This window comes from Quercus robur, chromosome 3, assembly GCF_932294415.1.
Source record: "Quercus robur chromosome 3, dhQueRobu3.1, whole genome shotgun sequence".
NCBI lineage: Eukaryota > Viridiplantae > Streptophyta > Magnoliopsida > Fagales > Fagaceae > Quercus > Quercus robur.
In genome coordinates, this window is record NC_065536.1 from 27183014 (window position 1) to 27203949 (window position 20936).

Here is a 20936-nt window from a genome sequence, read left to right on the forward strand (position 1 = left end):
GTCAAGCCTATTAAATCACCTATAGAGCAACACACCAAGCTGTCAAACTATCATGGAGACTTGTTAACAGATCCTTCTCAATATAGGAGACTTGTTGGGAAACTGTTGTATCTAACACTGACCAGACTAGATATTGCATATAGTGTGCATCAACTGAGTCGGTTTCTTGCACAGCCTAGACAACCACATCTCCAAGCAGCCAACAGAATCTTTAAGTATCTAAAAGGGACTCCTGGACAAGGTCTCTTTTTCTCAACAAACTCAGATTTACACTTGAAAGGTTACTGTGATGCTGATTAGGCTAGCTGTCCTGATACAAGGAGGTCTATCACTGGATTTTGTGTATTTTTGGGTGAGTCCTTAATTGCCTGGAAGTCCAAGAAATAGCACACTGTGTCCAGGTCCTCTGCAGAATCGGAGTACAGATCTATGGCTGCTGTTGTCAGTGAGTTTGTATGGTTAAAAGGCTTGCTTAAAGACCTGTCAATCAACCATGATCATCCTGCTCTTCTGTACTGTGATAGTAAAGCTGCAATCCACATAGCAGCCAACCCGGTCTATCATGAGAGGACTAAGCACATAGAGCTTAACTGCCATTTTGTGAGGGAGAAGATATAAGATGGTTTAGTCAAGACCTTTCATATTTCAACTAAGCACCAATTGGCTGATTTACTTACAAAACCTCTAGGATATCAACAGTTTAGCAACTTACTCTGCAAGATGGGCATGAGCAACATACATGCTCCATCTTGAGGGGGAATGTTGAAATATCAGTCAAGCTGTCAAGCTATTCAGTCAAGCTGCAAGTCGTTTAGGTGTTTTTTGTTGTCACTACTGTGCTATATGCAGTTTTATATTTACTGTTATTTGTTGCTTAATTCATCACGTGTTGATCATGTGAGTTAGTTATTAATTTGTTAAGTTTGTTAATGACTCAATGTATATAAACTAATCAGTTCTTAATAATATTCAAGCAGAGCATTATTCATTCAGTTCTCTCTCTTCCAAACTTCTCTCTCTCCCAATTTCAATACATCACAAGACACTGTAATACTCTTATCTGTTGAGGGATAACATAACCTTGGATAAAACTTGCATCTCCCTAATGTAAATAAACCTAAAATTAGAAAATAACAAAAATTGGAAACTAGGGTATTAGAAAAAGAAAAAAAAAATAGAAACATACCTCTATTACTACTAATCACATCAAATTCTCCAGATTTGAATATTGACCCTTTCGTAAACTGAAATCGGGAATCCACGAAAAGGGCAATGGCCATTGCAACCTAAAATTAGAAACTAAACCTAAAATTAGAAAATAAGAAAAATATATTATTGCAAAATAAATTTTATTGCAATAGGTAGGCCATAAAGGGCTTTTGGGATCTGATCACTCAATTCATCAAGCTCTATTGCAAAAAAAAAAAAAAAATCATTGCAATAAGTTATTGCAACAAAACATTTTGTTGCAATAAGATACGGTATAAGTTATTGCAACAAACTAGTTTACTATACTTTACTATACTTACTATACTATACCTCTTTCTTCTTCATATTTAGATCACCAAAGAAATTTTACTGTATTTTTTTTTTTGGAAAGACCTTCGATGTCAACCTTTTTTAGGAATAACCTTCAATGGCTACTTTACGAGTATAGCTGAAATTAGCCATCATCAATGAATAGAGTAGGAATCATTAGTACCATACGTTTAAACTTTATATCAAGAAGCCAAGAAGGTTATTAATAGATTTTTTGTAGAATATAATACTAGCAGAACACAGACTTTTAGCATTCTGAACCAAACCCTTCCTAGGAAGTTTATCATATTGGTTCCACCTTACCTTTTTAAATGGTGAAGGTTGGTATTTGTGATCACTTGGAATGAACGTAGAATGAAACAAAGCTAATAGATGTGGATACTCGCCTCTCGTGTTCAATATATTTTTTGACAATTTGTCCTTCCCAAATTAGATCTCAAGGGTTCAAAAAATCAGAGAGCAAGCTTGTTCAAAGGAGTTACTTTTCCCTTAAAGGTAGTAAGCTCAAATATTCTCTGTAGCACAAACAGAGGAAGTTGGTTCTCAAGCGTAAGTAAATCTCGAGCAATAGTTGGTAGCATCCACCGTGTTTCGAAAATGGGTTCCTTCACATCTCTTCCCCCCCTACAAAACAAGGTGTTATTGATTTTTTTTTTTTTTGAAAATAAAAATAAAATGAAAGACAATATATTGAACAAGAATTCATACAATTATGTACCTTGTAAATCTTTCCATATATGCGCAGGAGCTCTACAATGAAGCAACCGTCAAGGACCATCATCCATAAAAAAAATGTGTGTAAGAGAGAGAGAGATGAAGCAGCTCAAAAGTGCTTGAAGTGAAAATCATCGATGCTTTTCAATCAAATTCGAGAGTGAGATAGCTTTATCATCATCGCCATATCCTCCTCCCTCTCTCTCAATACTAAAAAAACATAAACAAATTAAGCTTTAAAGAAATTCCATGTCTTGTAAATTAAATCAAAACTTTTCATCAAACAGTCATTCAGTATGAGTAGGAGGTAATTCTCATCACAAGAAATTATCAGATAATGTTTCATCATTATGCCTAACATTAAAATATTAAAAAAAAAAAAAAAACAGAGTACGAGAATGAAAAAAGGTACGGAGTTGTCTCTCAAACAAATGCCTCGGTTTGTTGTCACGATTTAAAAAGAATGGAAATAGATCGGACTCGTCATCATTTTTTGTTCATCACCGAGAAACCCCCAACTACCATTCTTTGTACTTACACACACTAATCATCATTGTTTTCGAAAATATTTTTATTTAAAAAAAAAAAAAAAAAAAAACTAAATCATTGCACAATCCCAGTAATTGAGAAAAAGCAAAGTGAGTAAAAGAATTGAAACAATATTAAAAAAACAAGAAAGCAATCATCAATGGAATCAAATAAAATCAAGAAAGTACCTAAACTGCAAAAAATGAAGAGAATTTCAGCTATACTTGTAAACTAATAATAAGAAAAACATACATCTGCCACTAATCAAATCAAACTCTTCAAATTTAAATGCTGACCCTTTTGTAAACCGAAATCGGGAATCCATGAAAAGGGCAATGGCCATTGCAACCACATCTTTGGCCTGCAACAATCAGGAATTCAAGAATGTGGTAGAGGCAACCAATCTGTTTTGAGTCGGGGGCAACCCTATTCACCGAACTACGAACTACTCCAAACCAAATATTGTTTGGTCTCACTATCTCTTCTTCGAACCTACTTAAGAAACTCCAATTTAGATCAGAAGATACATATTTCTCTCTATACCCAAAATTTAATATCCTCAACAACTTGACCAAGTCCATCTCCACATGCAACTTAGTCATGGATTTTCTATGAGCCAAATAAGTGGTCCAAAGCCTCAATGACTCTCCCTTTAATTGAGTGTTTTTCTTGAATTTGTATCCCTAGCACACTCCAGCAAACAAGGGAATAGACTGCTTGTCCCTCACTATAAAGGCCATGGCAGCCATATCCTTTAGATGAGATTTTATCGCTGCATCATAAGACACTGTAACACTTTTATCTGCTGATGGAATCCATAACTTTGGATGAAACTTGCATTTCCCTAACAATAAAAATAAACCTAAAATTAGAAAATAACAAAAATTGGAAACTAGGGTACTAGAAAAAAAAAATAGAAACATACCTCTATTGTCACTAATCACATCAAACTTTTTGGATTTGAATACTAACCCTTTTGTAAACCGAAATCGGGAGTCCACGAAAAGGGCAATGGTCATTGCAACCTGAAATTAAAAAATAAGAAAAACATATTTTTGCAAAATAAATTTTAATGCAACAGGTAGGTCATGGAGGGCTTTTGGGACTGGATCACTCAATTCATCAAACTCTATTGCAATGAAAACTTTCATTGCAATAAGTAATTGCACTAAATTTTTTTTACAATAAGTTATCACAACAAAATATTTCTTTGCTATAGTTATTGCAACAAAACATTTTGTCGTAATAAGATACAGTATAAGTTATTGCAACAAACTAGTTTACTATACTATGCTATATTATACTTTACAATACTTACTATACTATACGATACCTCTTTTTTCCCCATATTTAGATCACCAAAGAAACTTTACTGTATTTGCTTTTTTGGGAAAGACCTTCGATGTCAACCTTTTTCTGGAATAACCTTTAATGGCTACTTTACGAGTATAGTTGAAATTAGGGTTGGAAGTGGGCACAATTGGGGCTTTTACCTCTTTTTCTTTTTCTTTCTTTTTTTCTTTTTTTGAAAATGAAAATTTATTAAATGTGTTGGTGTTTAGAAAATAAGAAAAATTGGAAACTAGGGTATTAGAAAATAAAAAGGATTAGAAACATACATTTGCCACTAATCATATCAAACTCTCCAGATTTAAATACTGACCCTTTTGTAAATCGAAATCGGGAATCCACGAAAAGGGTAATGGCCATTGCAACCACATCTTTAGCCTACAACAATCGGGAATTCAAGAATGTGGTAGAGGCAACTAATCTGTTTTGAGTCGTGGGCAAACTTATTCATTGAACCACGAACTACGCCAAACCAAATATCGTTTGGTCTTACTAGCTCTTCTTTGGACCTACTTAAGAAACTCCAATTTAGATTAGAAGTTACATATTTCTCTTTATACCCAAAATTTGATATCCCCAGTAGCTTGACCAAATCTGTCTCCACATGTAACTCAGTCATGAATTTTCTTTGAGCCAAGTAAGTGGTCAAAAGCCTCAATGACTCTCCCTCTAATTGAGTGTTTTTCTTGAATTTGTATCCCCAGCACATTCCAGCAAACAAGGGAATAGACCGCTTGTCTCTCGCTATAAAGGCTGTGGTAGCCATCTCCTTTGGATGAGATTTTATCGCTGCATCACAAGGCACTAGAACACTCTTATCTGCTGAGGGAATCCATAACCTTGGATGAAACTTGCATCTCCCTGACAATGTAAATAACCTAAAATTAGAAAAAAAACAAAAATTGGAAACTAGGGTATTAGAAAATAAAAAAGATTAGAAACATACCTCTGCTACCACTAATCACATCAAACTCTCTAGATATAAATGCTGACCTTTTTGTAAACCAAAATCGAGAATCCACGAAAAGGGCAATGACCATTGCAATCACATCCTTGACCTGCAACAAGATATATATATATATATATATAGAAATAAGATACATGTAAGAAAATTAAGCACACTAAACACTATATAAGTTGTAATATTTTTACTGGATACTACAAGATAAATGAAAGACTTACGAAAAGATGCTATAGAGAGCCATTATTTCTCAAGAGTAGGGAGGGAGACTTGGTTTCAATTGTTATAAAGAAAGGATTGTATAGTAATGGAGAGAACAAAAAACCAAGGACCAAACTAACCAAAGGAATAGAAATAGATATTTCCTACCACATCCGGCTTCATGATTATTCAACAACAATGGTACATATACAAAATATTAGCTTTGAAGGCCTGGTTGCCTAGAATACAACTAGAGAAATTTGTTTAAAATATCTGTTTAAAGCCCGTGCCATCCCTCCTGCAACAAGATTCTCCCAACCCCAATAACTTTGTTTCTTTTAGCCCCATGATCTCCTTGCCCTTGGCTTCTATGCCTTGTACTATTCCTTTATATTTATAGACTCAAAAAAGGTGTGGTGTGTCCTTCTCTTTCTCTCTCTCTCTCTCTCTCTCTCTCTCTAAACAAATTAAAGTCACCTAAGCACACTCGCGGGTCCTCTATCACTTGTAATAAAGCTCCTAATTCCTCATACTTTTGACTCAGTATGGAGGCCCATAGAAATCAACCAAAACCCAATTACAAAAGTCCTTAGAGATCTTCACTGCAATAATATGACTATTAAAATCTTTAACTTCCACTATTGCTTCATTTGACCACAACATACATATTCCTCTTAATGGATTTTCTATGAACCAAATAAGTGGTCCAAAGCCTCGATGACTCTCCCTCTAATAGAGTGTTTTGATGTCTCTTGAATTTGTATCCCTATCACAATCTAGCAAGCAATGGAATAGACTGCTTGTCTCTCATCACAAAGGTTGTGGCATCCATGTCCATTGGATGACATTTCATAACTGCATCACAATAGATTGTAATACTCTTATCTGATGAGAGACTCCATAGCTTTGGATTCAAATTGCATTTCCCTAACAATGTAAATAAATCTAAAATTAGAAAGCAATAAAAATTGGAAATTAGGGTATTAGAAAAAAAAATAAAAAGGTTAAAAACATACATTTGCCACTAATCAAATCAAACTCAGTAGATTCAAATATTGACCCTTTTTTACTATACTGTAAGCGCAATGGCGATTGCGCTTTTCGTAGATTCTCAAGTCTTTTAGACTCGAGTTTGATGACAAAATTCATACATTTAAGACTCTAGTTCCAGTGTTGGCACACAGCTGACGTGGAACATTATCCACCGGGAACTCAAGTCTTAGAGACTCAAGTTCTATAAAGTGTGTATAGACTTAGAACGAGAAGGAAGGAGAAAGAGTAGGAGGAGGAGGAGCAAGAGTAGGAAAAGGAGAATGAGCAAAAGAAGGAGGAGCAGGAGCAGGAGCAAGAACAAACCCAACACACACAAACCCAAATTTTTCTTCGACAAGAAAATACTCGAGTTCCACATGGATTTTTTCTTCCACATCATATCGCCACAACTTTGAACTCAAGGCTTAAAGACTTGAGTTCTTTCACTGAACTCGAGTTTCAAAGCTTCAAGATACTAGTTTGCAAAATAATTTTACAAACTTGACAACTAAGTAAATAGTTGCTAAAATAATGCTAAATGCCAAATTTCCTCCTATTTTTTAAGAGGAAAAGCCTAACTAGATACTATTGTGGACCCACACACAAAATGATGCAGTTCTTTTTTTTTTTTTTTAATATTTTATTTATTTAATTTAAGGGTTTTGATTGGAAGTTGCAACTACAAAAAAAAAGTACAAATCCTTCTAATAAAAAAAAAAATTACAACACTATTGCTTTGTTATTTGCGAGTTAACTAATTACAAGGTGGTGACCTTAAGCCACCAAGGCCTTGTATCTCCCGAGGGGTGAGGTGACTGATTGAAGCGAGGCGCCACATAATATAGTTATTACATGTAGATAACTTTGTTCAAATGTATCTAAGTCACTAAAATATTATTATCAAGTGTTTTTACATGTGTTGTATGAAGAAATTAGGTGGCTTAATTATTTTCAAATAGGCTTAACAAGTTTTAGGGATTTTAACTCTATTAATTATTCTAACAATAGTTTTTACAACAAGCTTGTGTAAATTAATTAATCTAACAAATATAAGCTTTTTTAAAATTAAGTAATCTAACAACAGATTTTACAACAAGCTTTTTTAAATGAGATTAAATTCTATAAGAACGTGGTATAAAACCCATATTTTATCCCTCCAATCCTAACATGCCACATCATCTTATCATATACTTAGAATAAACACAATCACACTCAATCAATTTTAATACCCATATATAAATCTAACCAAATTGGGAATTTATTGAGATGTTATTAGGTGTGGTAGGATGTATTGAATTTTAAGTAAAATGCTGACGTGACAATCACCTATTGGATGGTGTAAAACATGGGTTTTACACCCCATCCTTATAGAATTTAATCTCTTTTTTAAATTAATAATCTAACTATAGGTTCTACAACAATCTTCCAAAAAAAAAAAAAAAAAATCTATTGATGGGTTTTATAAAAAATTAAATTAAATTTAAAAAATTATTTAAAGCCTTTTTCATGGTTTAGGGCGTTCGCCTTACTCGCCTAGGCTCTAAAGGCGCCTTGCTCACTCGGGTTCCTAGGTGAGCACCCGACTTTCCTTTGAATACCATGACTAATTGTTATATATGCTAGGTGTTTAGTCTAGTTTAGTTTATTAATCAACAAGAATTGTGACATAGGACAAAATGGAGAATTTGTCCATATGTGCTTATGATAAGTTTAAGATTTGTCTTCTCACTCTCTCCTTTCCCATTTCCTGTGTCTTCTGTCTATATTATCCAAAAAAAAAAAAAATTTAAAAGAATTTGTGGATCTAGGGTTTAGAATTGTTGAAGAAAGGATTATGGGGTTGTGTTAAGAATTAAAAGATAGTTTGATGTGCTATTTTATGTAAGAAAGCATGGAGGGTTTATGGGTTTTGAAAGGTAAAAGTTAAGGGCTTGATTTTTTGGGTTTGAGGATGAAAAGAAAAAAGACCATACGTATTGCACAAAACTCCCACTTTTGCGGGGTTTGGTGTCGAGGTCATGGTAGATAACTAGACTCATCATCATTGCATAACCTTTTTTGAGTCCCTTTTTTTTTTTTTGTTGATAGATAACCTTTTCTGAGTCCAAAAACTATAGTCACATATACTATTATTTAAGTGATATTTAGATATAGAAAAGTCCATTTAAAAATTTCGCCTTAGATATATCCACATCTCGCCCTCTAGCTCTACCCCTAACTGACATTAAAGATGGTGATGTCTAAGCCATCAAAACCATCAATGATAAGCTTTTTCGTAGTGTAGTTGTGGTCCTCAAGAAACTTATAAATCTATGGTTTGTGCCTTTTGTGGTACACACACAAACACACAAATATATATATATATATATATATATATATATAAAGTCAAGCACAAAACCAAGAACAAAATAACCCAAAGAAAATAATGTCAAGGCGGGAAGATGCGAGGTCTAAATAATTATGGTGGCAAAATTTCAAGAGATCACCATCGCCCATTTTTTGCGAAGTGGTACCTCCCTTTGTCATGAGGGCTTGAGAGTATCCAAGAGTTTGCATGTTCAAGTTCGAGGTGGGTTTATAATAGGTTTTAAGATATTAGGATTTTAACCAAATACTATACATATATATATATATATATATATCTGTATATATTAAGAGGATTCAGAAAGTTAGTTATTACTTTTTTTTTCTATCAAAAATATCCCTAAATTAATTAACCAACAACTTAAAAATGGGGTTAAAATAGTAAATTGGAAAAAGAAAGTTAGTTATTACTTTTTTTATTGTGAAAAATACCCTTATCTAAAACTTAAAAATGGGGTTAAAATAGTAATTGACAAAAATAATAACTTTCTACTTCTACGTTGAAATGTTTTCCTCTTTTTAATAAACTCCTACTTTTACGTTGATTTAAATTTCTACTTCTATTTACTAACTCCCTACAAAATAGGATTACTCTTTTGTTAGTTTTAAAACTCTTCCAATCTACAAAACTCACCCCATGTATTCATTTTTTTTTTACTTCATCACAATGTATTTGTTTCTTCTTTCCTTTTTTTTTTTTAAAAAAAAAAAAAAAAAAAATTCATTACACCCTTAAGGTGTTTTTTTTTTTTTTTTTTTTTTTTTTTTTTTTTTTTTTTGTGATTGGAAAAAGTAGAAATCCCAAATTATAATAAATGTAAATTATTAATCCTTACCCAAAAAATAGAAAAGTCTCTGACTACGCGCATGAACGCGTGCTCAGAGGCTAGTATATACTAAAGAGATCAACCAAAAACCAAAATTCCTTCAACTTATATATACATATATATATATATATATATATATATATATTTGCTAGTCATTAACACATACAATGTAACGAAATAAGTATCACAAAAAATATTGTACTATTGAATGTGTATTTCCTTTCTTATTAGGATTGTCCACGGGTCGGTTTTGGCCTTAACTCGCTTAGGTTGAGTGGAACAAAAACACACCCGCAATTGACTGCTGACCACCACGGGTCGAGTCGGTCGGGCTCAAGGGAGCGAACGGTTGGTTCGGTCGAGTCCGATGATGCGCGACGGCGGGCGGAAGAGAAGTTCTATCTTCTCCGATTTGAGTTGAAGGTGCCGGATCTAACGAAATATCGCCGGATTTGTGTAGATCGGAGCCTAATCTAATTAAGAAAAGACGGATTTGAGCAAATCTAACGAAGGAGGAGAGTAGATCTTGGCTGAATTTGAGTGAATCTAAGCAAATACCATCAGATTTGAGCAAAGGAAGACTAAGGGTGGCTGGATCGGAACTGAGGAACACCAGAAAGTCGTCGGATCTAGGTAATTTTGGCATTTTTTTTTTAGCATTTGTCGGACGGATCGGGTGGCTCGGGTTTTAGAGACTGAAACCTGCCACTCGATCCGCTGGAATCGGATTTCAAAGGTTAGGACTTGTCATCGACTGCCAAAGGTGTCGGATCCAGTCGGTTTGGTTGGGTAACCAAGTTGCTTGGACAGCCCTACTTCTTATTAGTGTATGCTGATAAATAATAAAAAAATATAATATATGCCAGCCCGTTCTTAAGCAAAGTCGTTGGGGCAAACTTTTTTCATTTTTTAGAATTTGTTGGGTCAAACTTGTACTACAGAATGTGTATATTATAGATGGAAGAAATCTCATCATCTATCGTTTGCCTTGTAATCGAGGATCTATTATTTTAATTTTACATTAATAATAAATAAATAAATAAATCGTTTTCTATCCCAAAAACAAAAATAAAATCGCAGCCGTATCTTTTATTCCAGTAGTTGTTGGACTCGCAACTTTGAAATGTAAAACTAGTTCAGCTCGTAGTTTCTGTTTTTATCAACAAACAAACAAAAAGATAAAAAAAACAAAACAAAACAAAACAAAACGTTTCGAAAGTTGGAAATGCACGTGGTGAATTGAATTAACAGGAATCATTTCGATTTCGAACCGGTCCAAAGCATGGCACTCCTGTAAATCCGTACGTAAACAGGGGTAAAAAATGAGTAAGTCAACGCCTTTAAATTCGCTTTGTTTCCACCTATTTATTTTCAGACCCAAAAGACCAGTGAGTGTGAGTGAATGATAAAAAAGCTTCCTTTTCTTTCTCTCTTTTTCTCTCAGATTTTCTCTCCCAAAAAAAAAAAAAACCCCAATTTAGTAAGAGAGAGAGAGATATATATATATATATATATATATATTAACAAATATTACTAAATAAACAAGCACCAAAAAAAAAAAAATCGAAGGCAGCCATGGAAGACAATCACGGAGCTTTCGAATCCAATACCAACGAAGTTACCACCGGCAATGACCATGGCTGGCAAAAGGTCACGTACGCGAAGCGTCAGAGGAAAGCCAAGCCAAATTCTTCCGATTCCGCCTCCAACAGAATCGTTTCCAACGGAGCTGTTCCCGGCGCCGACAACGTTTTCCGGTCTCTGGAGCAGCAATCGGCGATCCGTCGCCTCCAAATTCTCGAGGCGCAGAGATCCGCCGTTGCTGTGGATGCCGATTTCGACGCTCCGGTCAGATCGAAGAACGAGTTCGATAGCAGCGATGAGGAGAACGAGCGCGTGGTGGAGAATGGGAAGGCTGAGGAGGCCAAGAAAGTGAAGCCGAAGAAGCCGAAGAAACCAAAGGTTTCGGTCTCCGATGCGGCCGCGAAGATCGACGCCGATGATCTCTCGGCTTTTCTCGCCAATATATCGGTGAGTATGAGCTTTTCAATTTCAAAGTTTATACTTTTTTTTTTTTTTTATTCCTTAAGCATGTGAAGGTGTAGTGAGAGAGGGATTTGGTTTGATCTGTTTGTTTTTGGGGATAGGAATCGTATGAGGGACAGCATGAAATACAGCTGATGCGATTTGCGGACTATTTCGGCCGAGCGTTTTCGGCTGTGACCGCGGCTCAGTTTCCATGGGTGAAGATGTTCAGGGAGTCCACCGTGGCGAAATTCGCTGATGTGAGTAAAATGCAATTTCATATATGGATCTATAGGTTGTGACATTGTATAGATTGTGGGTTGGCAAAGATTTAACTTTTTTTGCAAAATGATATAGTTTGCACAACTTAAATTGTTATGGAAGCACATTTGGATGAACATTTAGATGCTTCTGTTAGGTAACTAAGTGGTTGGCTCAATATAAATTTGGTAAATTTTGAATGTAAATTGTTTGACAAATTTGTGGCTTAATATAAATTTCATAATTTGGAATGCAAATTGTTTAACAAATTTGTGCTAGTCTGATAGTGTCATGGTGGGATCTGGAAGATGGTACGGTGATTGGTGAATAAGATGGTAAAGGTGCGCAATTCTCGCACATTTCAGAATGTAGAGAGATTCGTTCAAAAGTTGAAATCATTATTGATTTGTACAATTGTACCCTGTTTGAGTTGTCTGGGGTTTGGGCCTGTACTCATTGTACCTCTGTTTTAGAGTTCCGTGAGGACCATGACTCTTAGCTTTGCTGTGTAAATTTTCTTGACCCTTTGTGTTCATCATCGTGAACATAAAATGTTTTTTCTTCAATAAAGCAATTACACTATCAAAAAAAAAAGATGGTAAAGGTGATGATATTACAGGGTGCCAAAGAAGCTGCATTGTTCAGCTGCTCTAATTGTGGGCTTACCTTTTTCTATGTTTTTCATGACATGGCTTTTACACCTAACATCTGAATCAATTAAAAAAGTTTGTCTGTTGGGCTGGACACTGTACCTGTTTTGTATCCTATTTTGAAACTGTACCTTTTCAAAATAAAGCTTTTTAAAATCTCACCTTTTTAAAGGTACAGCTTCTTCAAGCTTCCCATTTCCAAAAAGCTGAAAAAATAAGCTGTACTAAACGGGCGGTAAGTTAGGTTTTTACACGCAAAGTTTGGTTCTTTATCTTTTTGGAGTTCTTGGACTGCCTTGATTTGAGCTGTTTATTTATATATTTACAAACATACCTGGTAGGTCTTGAACCTATGACCTCACACTCCACATTGCTCTTACAAGGGAGGAGGTGTGATTTGAGCTACAGCTCATTGGTGACTAGATATTTTTTTTTCTTAGCTAGGGGTTTCTCCTGCATATGTCATAGGTAAGAATTGATGCGTGTGTAAGGCCAATAATCTAATGTTTAACAGTTAAACCAACTTTGAGAAGTAGACAAAGGTAACTGATGTGCTTTAATACTGTTTCTAATGTCTTTATATGTCCTATTGTCTTGCTTTGATCCTTCTCATTTTAGTGTTTAGGTTCCTATTTGTACTAAATAAAAATCCACGTTTCTCTATGAAAGATGTTATTTTCAATTAATTTTATTTACTGTCATGGTTAACTCAAAGATTCTTCATGGGTGAGTCACTTGCAAGTTTTAAAGTTACATTGGCAGTAAAAAATATATTCCTATTTTAATATTATACTGATTATATTATGGCTAGGAATAAACTGACAGTTAAGGCAACTAAATCTATGTTGTTGAAGAAATATGGGTTTGTGATGTTGACAGTACAAGTTAAAGGGTCATAAGTGCTGAGATTTGGAAGTGTGAGAGTTACCCCTTTTCTTGGAATATTTTTGTTAGAACTCCAACTGAGTTGCTTTTTTGACTGCAGCATTAGGGAAAGTATTGAAAACGGATAATTTGAGAGAAAAGGGCAATTATAGTTGTGGGTTAGTGTTGTATGTGTAAGTCTAATGGGGAGTCGGTGGATTTTCTTCTTATTTGTGGTCCTATTGCTAGGGAGCTGTGGGACAAACTGTTATGTCTGTTTGGTGTCACTTGGGTAATGCCAGTACAGTAACTGCCATGTCGGCTTCTTGAGACGGGAAGCTAGGCAATCTTAGGAGTGGGGAAGTTTGGATGGCAGCCCCTTCATGCCTCACGTGTTGTATTTGGAAAGAGCGGAATTGTTGTACTTTTGAGGGAAAGGAGTTTCCTCTGCCATATCTGAAGCTTCTCTTTCTCAAGAATTTATACAAGTTGACTTTTAATCTCTATAATTTTCCACGTTCATGGACTTTTTAGATAACTTACTTATCAGCTTTAAGTTTTTCTCTCTTTGTTCCTTTTTGCTTCTCTTTGCTATTCTTTTGTATACAGCCCATCTACTAGGACAGCACTTTATTTTGTGCCTATTTTTAATGAATTTCAGTTGCTTATTAAAAAAAAAAGAACCATATACCATATGGTCCATATCTTATTCACTAAAATATTATTGTCCCCATTTCTCTCTCTCTCTCTCTCTCTCTCTCTCTCTCTCTCTCTATATATATATATATATCAATTCATGACACATGTGAAAGCTAAGTAGATCACATATAGAGGCTGGGTGCAAGCTTGTCATTTTGTTTTCTTAAAATTGAGTATGAAATACTTTTTACACTCATTGTTGTCGTCATTAATGGAGCAACTTGCCTTAATTACTCCAAATTTTGGATTTTTTATCAGCTTCATGCCTATCATTGTAGCTCCTGTTCAAAAAAAATTTTGTTTGTTTTTCATTTCTTCTCCCCACCCCCCCTCCTTTTCCATCATGGGCTCATCATGCAATCCATGTTGTTCTTGTCTTCATAACGTAATTTCAATAGAGTAACAAACTAAGCATTCATATTTCATGCGTGTTGGTTTATCACATTTTTTCTTTTTTGTCTTTGTAATGTATGGGACCTAATTAATGTGTATGCTTTTCAACAGATTCCTCTTTCTTATATTTCTGAAGCTGTTTATAAGACATCGGCTGACTGGATCAACAAATGTTCTCCTGAGGCATTTGGTTCCTTTTTATCATGGTCTCTAGACAGCATTTTTACTGACTTAGTAAGCCAACAAGCTGGTGCCAAGGGCTCTAAAAAGGGTGTGCCACATGTATCATCCAAATCACAGGTAACTTGAATGGGCTGTTGAGTATGTCTTATGCTTGTCTTTGCTTTTGGTGGATATTGCTGTTTACATGTATAACTGGTATGCCATTAATGTTCATTGGTTCATTGCCCATTGGCTTATTTCTTTCATTTATCTTTTTTGATAGAGACACAAAAGTTTCATTTTCATATATTGTTGATATCTTTTCATATTGGAGAAATTATCTATATATGTAACCTTCATCAGAATGTTGTTGGGTCTATAACGTATGCAATTTCTTTGTATGTGTGACAGGTGGCCCTCAACTTCTTTTATCTTTCCTAACTTCTTTGCTAGCTTCCTGTGATCATCACCTTGTCCTGCATTGATGTTTAATTTACGTATTATAATCACAGGTAGCAATGTTTGTAGTTGTAGCAATGGTTTTACGAAGGAAACCTGATGTATTAGTTAATTTCTTGCCGACGTTGAGGGAGGATTCCAAGTATCAAGGACAAGATAAGCTTCCAGTTATCGTATGGATGATAGTGCAGGTGAGTCAATAACAATATATCATGAGTGCAACTAAGGATCCCTCCCGACCAAGATTACAATCTCTTTCTTTTTTCTTTGATTATGCTTCTCATGCCAGATCTCACAATTTTTGTTGTAGGCCTGTCAAGGAGACCTGGCTGTAGGGCTGCATGCATGGGCACACAACCTCTTGCCTGTGGTCACTGGCAAAAGCAGTAATCCTCAGTCAAGGGACCTGGTTTTGCAGCTGGTGGAGAGGTATGAAAGCATGAACAGTTTTGTAATTGTGTATATGTGTGTGCAGGCGCGTGTATTTTTTTAATCGTTCTTGCTTTGTGTTTTTTAATAATCTTTGTTTATTTGGTATCAGAATTATGTCTGCCCCAAAAGCTCGCCATATTCTTGTAAATGGTGCAGTTAGGAAGGGGGAGAGGTTGATGCCACCTTCTGCGTTTGAGATACTCATGCGAGTTACCTTCCCTGCATCTTCAGCTAGAGTAAAGGTGGGTACTCTTGGGGAAATTGCAGTATCTGAGGATAGATGTATTGTAGATTAATTGTTCAACATTCATTTGAATATGTGTTTCATGTAGGCTACTGAAAGGTTTGAGGCCATATATCCCACCTTAAAAGAGGTGGCTCTTGCCGGCACCCCTGGAAGCAAAACAATGAAACAAGTCCCACAGCAGATTCTGAGTTTTGCTGTCAAAGCAGCAGGAGAAAGTATGTAAACTAGAGATGACTGCCTTTTCATTAGTTTCTTTGATACTTGTATTAATTGGGGAAAATGGTAGGTTTTAAAGATGGGCTTATAGTTGGCTGTTTGTCACAGGCATTCCTGAATTATCCAAAGAAGCAACTGGTGTTTTCATTTGGTGCTTGACCCAACATGCTGATTGTTTCAGGCAGTGGGTGAGCTACTCCATCTAAATATCATAAATTCGTGTTTTTTTAAGAAGATGGAATCTTATTCTTATCTATTATTTCGGAATTTGAAATTGTAGATTTACTAGTCTTCTAATTTAGTAATTTTACATTGCATTTAAATAGGACATGGTTTATGAGGACAATCTAGAAGCAAGTGTTGCTGTTTTGAGAAAACTTTCTGAGGACTGGAAAGAGCATTCTGTGAAACTGTCTCCTCTTGACCCTCTGCGGGAAACTCTTAAGAACTTTAGGAACAAGGTAATCTTCTATTATTATTGTTGCTGCTGCTTCTGTTATTTAATTATCCTACTGAAGCATTAGATTATTTGTGTAATTATTTTGAAGTAAAAACATAAATAGGCTCATTTATACTTTTTGATTGCTTTAGAATGAGAAAGCATTGGCTAGTGGGGCAGATGCTGCTCACCTTGCACGCTTCAAGGATGCAGACAAGTATTGTAAGGCAATATTGGGAAAGGCATCACGTGGCTATGGGTGTGTTAAAAGTGTGGCCTTTGTTGTCATTGCCTTGGCTATGGGTGCTGCTTACATGTCCCCAAACATGGAGACTCTGGATTGGAAGAAACTCTCTGTAGTTTTCAGTTCTCAACAATCTTTCTGAGCAAGATTATATGCCATACCAACCAGTGGTGAAAACCATCCATTTGTTCTTATGATTCGCGGTACCTTGTTTTTTTGATATTCGGCAAGGGCAAAGTAATCCAATTTGCCCTGTAATAAAGTGGCTGAGAATGAATAGTTCCCAAGTCCCAATTTAATACTGAACTAGAAGTAGTTGAAGGGCCTGGGCAATACTGCTTGATGGTCTGATTTGGTCCGGGCCATTAGTATGGATTTGATTTTCTTCCTTTTTTTTTTTTTTTTTTTTTTTTTAATCTTTAAAAAAAAAAAAATTCTTTAGAACCTTTTTAAGTTATTTACCTCTAACATTGAGATTTGAGAGTACCACCAAAATTTAAAGAGATAGATACACATGTATTTTTAGATAATTATGTTTAAATTCAGATGAAATTTTGATTACATATTGTTCTTTCCTTTTCTGTTGTTTAAGTTTAATGTTAAATCTTCATATTTATCTGCATTGGTTGTGGTAATATGTACCTGGCTTTTTCCGAAGATCTTGTTAATTATATGAGAAATGCTCTGAGCCAAAAAAAAAAAAAAAGAAAAAAAAAAAAGGGAAATGCAGCAGAGGCATTTGCTTTACATAGAAGGTACTGTAGAGCCCATCCTTGCTTAGATCCCTTGTGAGGGGAGAAAGTTGATGGAAAGCAAATACTGTTTACTGTTAATGCTTACATATAATTTTATAACTGAAATTTTTATGTTGAAGAAATATATTTCCCTGACGTACATATTTACACCAAGACACCAACCTGTTAAAATGGGGCTTACCGCTTACATGAGTTGAATCATTTAATGGTGCATTTTGAGGAAGTTTTGCACCATCATGATTCTCCATTCTTTTCTGGTCTAGATTGCTAAAAGAAGATAAAGGAAAACATTTTTTTTCTTGTATGGGACTGTAGTTGAGATAGTTTTGTAACATTAGGTATGCTTGGAATAGTGGGAGAGAAGACTCTCTACGAGAATGGATGGTAAGCATATACTGGCATCTCCTCTAATCCTCTTTATTTATTTTTGGATGAATCATCTCTAATCCAACTATGAGAATGGGTGGTCGGCAAATATTGCCTTCCCCTCTAATCCAAATATAGGGTTGGCCGGTTGGGCTACCATTTTCTGCGCAATAAATGGGGACTTAATCTGTCCAAAGCTCACACCTGAAAACTAATAACTCTAGTTTTGATCATAAACCCCAGACCACAAATGGCGCCCTAAAGCTAATTACGCACTAGCCAAAGCTAAAAAATCAACCCTGAAAACCCCAATCGTTTTACTTTGAACCCAAAATACCAACTATAAAACCTCAAAGCACAACCTTAAAAATCATACCATAGAGTCCAAAGCTCAAAAATCAGTAGTCCAAACCCTTTATTTAAAATTTAAAACCCCAAAGTAGTAACCACAAAAGACAACTGTGGCTGTGGGCTAATCGCCATTGTCATCAAAATCGCAATATGGAGAACCTTTCATCCTAGGTTATGAAAATGATTTGGATTAGCGCTAAAATTTGTATCTCATGTGTCCTCTGTGCAACTAAATTTCATTCAACACAATCATGGCAATTGCAAAAATCTATATTTCACATAGAAGGCTGCTTGGAATCTTGTGCCATGGATTATAAGTTTATAACTTTTTCTGCATTAAAAACATTGCACTTTCAATGGTATCTATCTCCATTGTGTGGATCACACAAAACAACTCCTCACTATTAGAGAAAGTTCCAACAATTCCACCTACTGATTTGTTATATGTTAGAAGCAAGCAATGCTTCTTCAATCTACTGTATAGTCCTCAGGTTTGGCAAATGGGTACTTCAAGTAGTCATTTTTTATTTTCGAAGGATCCTGTGGTGTAGACCAAGGATACTTCATAGATGGATCCCGTGGGAATTTTCTGAAGTTCAAAAAGGGTGCCCAAAGGAGTATGCTGCACAACAGGGAGGAAAAAAAGTACTGAATTAATGAAACATATGAAAATACATATTAATCTAGTTATTGATTCAGGTGAGATGCAAGACTAATAGAGCAAATTTGATACTACAATTTCACTGTGCGATACAGTTAGGAATTCTTAATTTGCAGGGTTATTACATGACATTAATAAAGCACTTCTACATTGGTTTGTTGGGGGAAACAGGTTCCTATCCAACTCATATGAAATAGAAAGTGTCTACTTCACATTTTATGTATCTAACAAGGTATAGAGTGCCAATTGGAATTGAATGCTTTAATAATCTACGTTTTCAGTGCAATGAAAGTTAGGTGCAACAAGTGAATATGGCCTAGCACTAAAATTTGGGATAATCATCATGGATTAATATTGTACCAGAAATCTTGTGAAAAAGAACATCTTACCCTGGAAAGAATATGAAGACAAACATAAACTGAAAATACATCTCCAATAAATTTCTTTTGTACCATCTTATCCTAAGCCAATTCATGATGATCGGCTGCAATTCACCAAAATATAATAACAATATTATAAATCTCCATGGTCAAATACAAAATGATTGGGGTAAGGATGATATAAAATGTTAACATTTACTTACAGGTATGATAAGGAAGTAAAAGAAGGCCACAATTCCTAATTGTATCAAAACTGTAATAGGATCTTCCACGTAGTTCACTCCAGTTACAGCCAAAGCTGGCTGATCAACCTGTCATGATGATTATTAATTTATCATTAATATTTTAGCTCAAGAAAAAAAATGTAAAACATGTAAGGATTAATTGGTGTCTTACAGTGGCCAAAATTGCTCCAACTTGAATTGCTAAAGTTGATTTCTTTAGAAAGAACTCGTGAAGTGGCTTCTGGGTGATACATGCAAGAGTCTGATATTGAACACAAGGGGCTGTGAAATCCATACATACATACATATATATATATATATATATATATATACAGAATCACTGAATAAAAATTCGACATGATAGGAAAAAAATGATTACAAATAGTAACAAAGAAAGTGCACCTTTTTGGGCTTGGCATCATGGGATGGTTTGAGTTTAGAAGTAATGAAGAGAGAGGGAATTTTGCAGGCAGAGTGGGAGAGAGGAGGCAGAGGCAGAGCTTTGGGAATTTGGAAGCTCATTTTAGAGCTCTACGTTGTGTGAGAGTGATTGTGTTTCCTTATCTTTTTGTGTATAATTCATGGCATAGAATGCATGGATTTTCTCAAAGAGAGAGAGAGAGAGAGCAAGCAGATGTGGCAACTACCTCAAAATATTTAGAAAATGCCACGTGGCAACTAATTCATCTAAGACTTTTCGTAGACATCATTATGACCATAGCAGAGGCAAGACTTGTTACCTTTCTTTGGCCTATCTTGCCATAATTCATCCCAACTTACGTGTTCTCCTTTTAAGGGTTCGTTTTGTCTCACATTGTTAAAGGTAACAAGAGGAAGTTGGATTTTTTTTTTTTTTTTTTTTAGGAGATTACTTTTTTTATCTCTATATTTTGGTCATGTTTTTAATTTGGTCATCTTTTTTATAATTTTATTTTTGGTCCTTAGATTTATGAATTTTTTGTCATTTTGGTCACAGCCATGCCATTCCCTCAATTGAGGACCAAAGTAATAGCAAATTTAAAAATTTGAGGACAAAAATGAAGCTTTAAAAACTCGAAAACCAAATTAAAAATACTCCCAAACATAAGGACTGAAAATATAATTATGCCTATTTGTTGTTTTAAAAGTTCCTAGGCTACCGGGGGACCAAAAAAATATATTTTAAATGAAACAAATTTTACGAATAGTCACCACAAGGGTAAGAATGTCGTGGTCAAACTAAATTATGATATAGCCAAATCATAAGGATAAAATGTAATTTACCCAAAAAGATTTATAAATCATCCATAGATCCACCTACCCATTGTGATTACTATCACTGTATCACATCTCTTATAGTTGATTTAATCACAAGGCTAAAAAGTCACATTTATTTTAGTTGCTTTAATCACAAGGCCAAAAAGTTATTCTTACTCTTCATCACCTTCTTCTATTACTATAGTAGTTTAGGGTATATCGTCTCTATCACATTCAAATGAGTCTAGGGATCAATTGACACATTTATTAGCAAAACATATGCTTAAGGTGTTAAGCCCTCTGTTACTTGAATTGAATAGAGTTTTTGTTTTTTATAACGTGTTCTAATTTTTTTC

General features: G+C 35.0%; 2 protein-coding genes and 2 non-coding genes across 4 annotated transcripts; 1 reads left to right on the plus strand and 3 right to left on the minus strand.

Moving 5' to 3' along the window:
- Positions 1 to 2544: 2544 nt before the first annotated feature.
- On the minus strand, positions 2545 to 2610 carry LOC126720089 (small nucleolar RNA Z105). Its single transcript, XR_007653254.1, has one exon. It is a non-coding gene; the product is annotated as a small nucleolar RNA Z105 (small nucleolar RNA).
- A 61-nt stretch (positions 2611 to 2671) lies between these two features.
- Positions 2672 to 2762, minus strand: LOC126720128 (small nucleolar RNA SNOR75). Its single transcript, XR_007653282.1, has one exon. It is a non-coding gene; the product is annotated as a small nucleolar RNA SNOR75 (small nucleolar RNA).
- Positions 2763 to 10907: 8145 nt separating this feature from the next.
- Positions 10908 to 17168, plus strand: LOC126717652 (uncharacterized). The gene is made up of 10 exons (XM_050419487.1): positions 10908 to 11547; positions 11664 to 11801; positions 14520 to 14708; positions 15083 to 15220; positions 15340 to 15458; positions 15571 to 15703; positions 15794 to 15923; positions 16033 to 16112; positions 16251 to 16385; positions 16516 to 17168. The coding sequence occupies exons 1-10, from the start codon at positions 11092 to 11094 to the stop codon at positions 16747 to 16749; spliced, it is 1752 nt and encodes a 583-aa protein (XP_050275444.1). The 5' UTR covers positions 10908 to 11091; the 3' UTR covers positions 16750 to 17168.
- A 1199-nt stretch (positions 17169 to 18367) lies between these two features.
- Positions 18368 to 19933, minus strand: LOC126717653 (NAD(P)H-quinone oxidoreductase subunit L, chloroplastic). The gene is made up of 5 exons (XM_050419488.1): positions 19747 to 19933; positions 19517 to 19606; positions 19324 to 19431; positions 19130 to 19224; positions 18368 to 18701 (listed from the first exon to the last, which is right to left on the minus strand). Exons 1-5 carry the CDS (start codon positions 19864 to 19866, stop codon positions 18548 to 18550), a joined length of 567 nt encoding a protein of 188 aa, XP_050275445.1. The 5' UTR covers positions 19867 to 19933; the 3' UTR covers positions 18368 to 18547.
- Between the last annotated feature and the right edge of the window lie 1003 nt (positions 19934 to 20936).